Here is a 6,000-nt window from a genome sequence, read left to right as displayed (position 1 = left end):
CTCCTGTTCCAGTTATCACTAGTTACCACATTTTTAGGATGTGCCATTGATGATTCCTTACATGATGTGCCTCAATATGATGATTTTTAACATGTTCTTATCCAATAAAACAACAAAGATTTTTTTCAAAAAAAGAACTGGACTAATTCATTTTCACTAGCCAAGTTTTTTTTCTGTTTGTTTCATCTTAGACTCAGGTAGCTTCTATGGAGAAGGAGGTATGTTTTTTTAGAATATACTTGTTATCTTCTGGAACTTAGTTTTGAAGAAGAAAATTTACTATTCCTTATGGGTTATAAATGTTTTGCGACACCACTTCAAAAAATGTACTAACTATATGTTTCACCCGGCCATTAATTTTTAGTTTTTTTTTCTTTCTAAATTGTTATCATTTTTGCAACTTTTCATTTTTTATTCTATACCCAACCGTAACAGGGCAATCATATCTTAATTATTTAGCCATAAAGTAGCATTTTAACTATTCAAATTCAATAGATTATAACCAAAATTTAAATATATGACTTTTAGTTTTTAAATAAATAGTCATGACTATTTTAATTTTAGGATGTATAAACTTGTTTATTCTGTAGATTTTACCAAACCACCATGCCAACAAACACAGTATACAAAATAGGTAGGTGCAAAGATAAGATCACTTGTAATAATATTTTTAGAAATCCAACATCAAAATTTTACTTATTTTTTATCATTACTTTGTAGTTAAGCGGTTTAACTAGCCACACATTAAGTGTCTATTTGATATTTTCGAATAAGAATTAGAGAAATCAATATCTAAAACAAAAGGATAAAAACCACTAAATATCAATAAAATTTAGAGAAAAAATATAAAAACAAAGCCTATTAAAAGGTTTTACTAAGTAACAAAATAAAAAATTAAGTATACAAGATGCGGCTAAAATTTCAAGGACTGACCTAAAAATCTTTTAAAAAATTGTGAATACTCATTGGATAAGCTTCGAAATAACCTACACCTAATTTAATGCATTTCTGTAATCAGTTTTAAATGTTTTAGGAACAACTTTTAAAAGTCTTTTTCGAAATACTCCTCAATTCTGACGTTCTTTAACCTTGTTCCTTCAGTAAAATGTATCATTTCAGAAACAAATATTCCTCAAAAGATATGTTCAAAGACAATGGTAAACAAGGTTTAAGAATGTTGAAGACATTAAGAAAAGTTCAACAACAGAATTATAGGGGAATTTAAAAGTAGTATCTGAAGCTTTTATATTTAAGTACATTACGAAAGTTACTTCGACACTCCATAAATAGACATGTAATGCACAAAATATTTTTGGATTTATTAGATCAATTCTGGAAATTTATAACTGCATTTTGTAATAATAAATGTGATTACACAAAATAAATGTAATCTAAATAAAGTTAGTTAGAAACGTTTTCTATGTAAACAAGGTATTTAAAATCTTTTTAAAAGTGTACAGCTGATCTCTCTTCTAATAGAGGAAAAAAAAAACCTTTTGGAGAATAATATTTTTAAAAATTATAATGCCAATTTTACCTTTCAATTTCTTTCTGACCACTAGTATTTGTAATTGCTGCTAAATATCTCATAATTATCTTAGATGCCTCAGTTTTACCAGCACCACTTTCACCTGTAAAGGAAAAGAATTTAGGTAATGCAATGATATCAAAATGCTAAAAACTAGTTTGCAAAACTAGATACAAAAAAACTAGTTTGTAGTGATTCCTGACAAATATTTTTTACTTTAGTTTAGTAAAAAAACAGGTTTCTAACACAACTAATTTTTCAATTTTGATGGCCACAAATCCAATGTAATTTTCCAACCACTGACCACACCAATATTAAGCAGTTTTGGTATAGATAATGTCAAAAGAGGTTTTTATAGGCCTACGGGAGGAATAAGTACAACAAAAAATTGCTTTATTGTAGCAAATTTTGACTATTATGAGTTAGCTTTGAACAACAGCATCATACCAAATGACACTGAATACAATAAATCCCTTTTTTTTTTATTGGATGAAGCACTAAAAATGTGTTTTGCTAACTCATATAACGCATAGGAAGAGTAACAAACAACACATTTTTAAAAAATTGGAATTATTTTAAATTTATTAATTGTGAAATGTCTTTTAGTTCTATGCACAATTTAGTTTGTGTAGATAAATAACGATTTTTTAATTATTTACTTTTTTTTCTCATATGAATAACGTGTAGTAAGAGATGATGCAAAATGAAATTGTCTTACCCGATATAACGACACAAGTATCAAGGGAGTTTCTCTTCATAGATTTATAGGCAGCATCAGCTATAGCAAATATATGAGGTGGCCTTTCAAAAATTTCTCGGCCTTGGTAGTTATTAATATAATCCTGACCATAAATATTCATTGTTCTGTAAGGGTTGACAGAGACACATACTTCACCAATATATGTATAAATATGACCTGCATTGTACCTGTAAACAAAGATATTACTAACATTAATCTGAAGTATATAACAACTATCTATTTAACTAGAAAAAAATCATGTATATGTTAGTAATAATTATGTGCGAAGGAAATTTCTTTATTTATTACTAATTAACTTTCTATTAATGATATATATTCCAATAATTTCTTTATTTATTAATGACTCTAACTTATACCGGGAGAACTCAGTCTAAATTAGAGTTATTAAAAAGAAATTAGCATTTCTCTTTATACTTTTTAAAGAAATAATGTAAAAATACATCTAATTTTATTCAAAATGAATAAAAATTTATATTTTTTTCGTAAGAGGTCAGCATCATTGAAATAAAATAATTTCTGTCTGAGCAGTTTAACTTTTAATGGCTTGTATATTAATATAGAATGTTAATTTTAATAATTATAAAAGTAACTGCAGTAGTCCAAGGTAATAATTCAAGAAAAGTATCTATGCTGCTTCAAGAAATTGAATTTAGTTTATTATGATTTGGGTAAGTCCAAGTAGATTTTTAAAATGTTTTTATTTATTAAAACATGTTAATGGAAAAATATTTTGTAAAGAATAAAAAAAAAAAATTTCCTAATTTTTTTATATTTTACAATCGTTGTTGAACAGCCGACCAGATTTTGAGTTTATACTATTATTCAACTGCATAGCCTTGTAATTTTGAACCCAATCCAGAAGACAAGGGAACTACTGGATAAAGTATAGGGAGAAATGTGCCTTCAAGGAGGACTTTTTTGATGGAACTAAACCGTATTTGCTTTAATGGAGAGGAAGACCAAGCGAACTTCCCAAGGTTAGGCTGACGGCAAAGGGACTCGAACCCATGATCCGTCTGAGAGTATTTCACGTCAGCACTGTGGTCGGTGCAAGCCAGATGTGGATTTGTATCGACCAGCCATTGCTGGGATACGAACCCCGATCACTTCATTGGAAGGAGAACGCTCTATCCCCTGCGCCATCGCGGCCCAAGAATTTTAATTTTGTATGAATCCTATAATTTATTTAAATTTCTACAAATTACAATGGACTCAAACAAAATTTATAAAAATACATAAACAACGATTTTCGCACTTATAAAATACATCTTTTGTTGAAAAATTAAGAACTTTAAAAAAAAATAATAATAAAACGAAAATTTGTATTTGAACATCTGTGAAGGTTTTCTAAAAGATAACAACTTACAATAAACTTATATAAGCTACAGAATAAAATTTTAGTTATTTCCATAAGGAATATGAAATAATATAGTTTTTGCAAAAGAAAGGCGTCATTTCAAAGAAATGTTTTTAAAAAATTAATTAATTCTTGCCAATTTTTTTTATATAAATACGTATAAAAGGTCAACTTTAGTAACTTTTGAGTGCTAGGAGTGATCAAATCATTTTTGTATGGATTTCAGAAAATGATTGACATGTTATATGTATTTCTCATGTGATAAGTATTTCTATCCAATAGAGGTTACTAGAACGGGATTTTAGGAACGAAGACAAAATCCTTTTATTTTTGTTAACTTACATTAAAAAAAAAAATTCAAAGCCGTTGGGGAACATTAATGACTTAATAAACTTACTTTTTACATAAAACTTTTTAATTTAATAAAAAAGTTTTATTTTTACGAAAAAAATTTTTTATTTTTATTTTGAAACAAATATATAATCTATGACGATTTTATTATGGCGTGTACAAATTTATATTTTCTTAAAAATGATCATTAATGAAAGCTTATTTGTAAATTATTTTCATAAAAATTAGGATTTAAATTTATAATGTCGAATTTAAACTACAGCCAAATATATTGGAAAATATATATATTTTTTAAAGGCGGGCACTTGGGATGTATTGTCCCATTGGCCTCTAAATGCCAGAACTGCTACTCTCTTCTTGCGGGACCCAGTGGGCACCTCTTCCCAGTGGGTACCTGTGGCGAAGCCACGGCGGTGGAGCAGCGTCGTTCACGTCACACAACCACAAATCCGTTTATAGGACTGGTCACAATCACAGAAAGGACATAGAACACAGAGAAAAAGAAACATCCATGTCCTGAGCAGGATTCGAACCCGCAACCATCGGCTCCGCAGTCAGGCGCTCTAACCACTCGGCCACCTAGTTGGCATATCAGGAAATATAAAGCTAAATATATTTTTATTAACTATACAATTAAAGGCATCACCTCAGAAACTTTGATCCTTTTGCTGTGACTCATAATCAATAATTAAAAAAAATAAAAAAATTGAGATTTTTTGCCTCCCTATTTTTCAAAGAGAAGAAAGATTAAATTAAAATAAATAAATAATTAAAACCTTAATTATACACTGGTGTCATTCCCTTCTTAAAGAAATATAACCAAAAATGGGCTTAAAAAAGCACAGCATAACTCATAGTTCAATTCGATAATAAATTTTTAAATTTAAATGTACTTTTCATAAACAATTAAAGTTTTTATTATTTCCTTGCAACAGTTTTTTTCTTTCTCTTTCTTTCTTTAAGATGCCAATATTCCGTGATACCTATACGTAAACGAACAAAATGAATTATTTTAACGATACCAGAAGTTACAATTAATTAATTACAAAAAATAATAATAAATCTTGGAAGAAATTTCACTTTTCGAACAAAGGAAACGATTCATTGAAGTAAATAAATTCATAACTAACAGATAAAACTACGTATTTATTTAACCAGATTTTAATCAGGCAATTATAATTCGTTTAAACTGAAGTACGACTCACAAATTGAAACGGATATATGGGTCAATAGAATCGCTAACATTTATTCCCCGCCAAAACAAAACTGAAACCAGTTTAAAAAAGAAAAGTCAATTTCAGTCATTTTCGTGGTTAGTAAATCGAAATTAAAAATGTAGGTTACGTCAACGGGGAAAAAAAATACGTCATATATAAATTAAGAAAACTTATGACTCGGTTCTAGAAATAATTTTAAAAGTAAATTAAGTCTTGTTTAAAAGATTGTTTTTTTCAACAATGCCATTCGTTGCGCATTAAAAAGTTTTTTTTTTTTTTTTTTTTCAATTTATCGGTTTTTTGCACTTGGCTAATTAACGTCTTTTGAAAACTCCTTGCCGCTAACACAAATAAAACTAATTCAATTTAAATAATGGATAGTTCAAACAAATCAAAATAAACATGACCGAATCATCTTTGTGATAAGCGGATCTTTCTTAAAATGCTCCAAATTTTCTTCCATTTCAAATAAATAAAATCTTTACATTAATATTTTCTTATTAAGAATTTTAATTTATACTGTTATGTAACCCGATTAATTAAATAAATCTAACAGTGTTGTAACCCGATTAATTATATTTCTAAAAAAAAAAAGAAGAAAATTTTAGTCTCACTCGTTTTCTAGTAAAAACTTGGATTAAATTGCAATTTTTAGAAGTATTTAGAATATGTTTAACTGTTAATAAAACATAACACAATCAGCATAAATAAAATAATTGAATGAAAAAAAATTTGAAAAGTTTAATTTCTTAAAGGAACATACAATCAATTTTAGATTAATAAGTCA

At 27.7% G+C, this 6,000-nt stretch overlaps 1 protein-coding gene across 1 annotated transcript in view; it reads right to left on the bottom strand.

Moving 5' to 3' along the window:
* Window positions 1-6,000, bottom strand: part of LOC107438270 (Unconventional myosin ID) — a gene marked incomplete in the record, with an annotated part of 57,245 nt that overhangs the window by 27,799 nt on the left and 23,446 nt on the right. The window contains 2 exon segments of the mRNA XM_043044070.2: window positions 1,544-1,631; window positions 2,247-2,455. Coding sequence (XP_042900004.1) covers window positions 1,544-1,631; window positions 2,247-2,455 — 297 coding nt within the window.

Source organism: Parasteatoda tepidariorum, chromosome 1 (genome assembly GCF_043381705.1).
Source record: "Parasteatoda tepidariorum isolate YZ-2023 chromosome 1, CAS_Ptep_4.0, whole genome shotgun sequence".
Lineage (NCBI taxonomy): Eukaryota > Metazoa > Arthropoda > Arachnida > Araneae > Theridiidae > Parasteatoda > Parasteatoda tepidariorum.
Note: the sequence above shows the minus strand (reverse complement) of the source record. Positions and strands in the feature narration are given on the sequence as shown.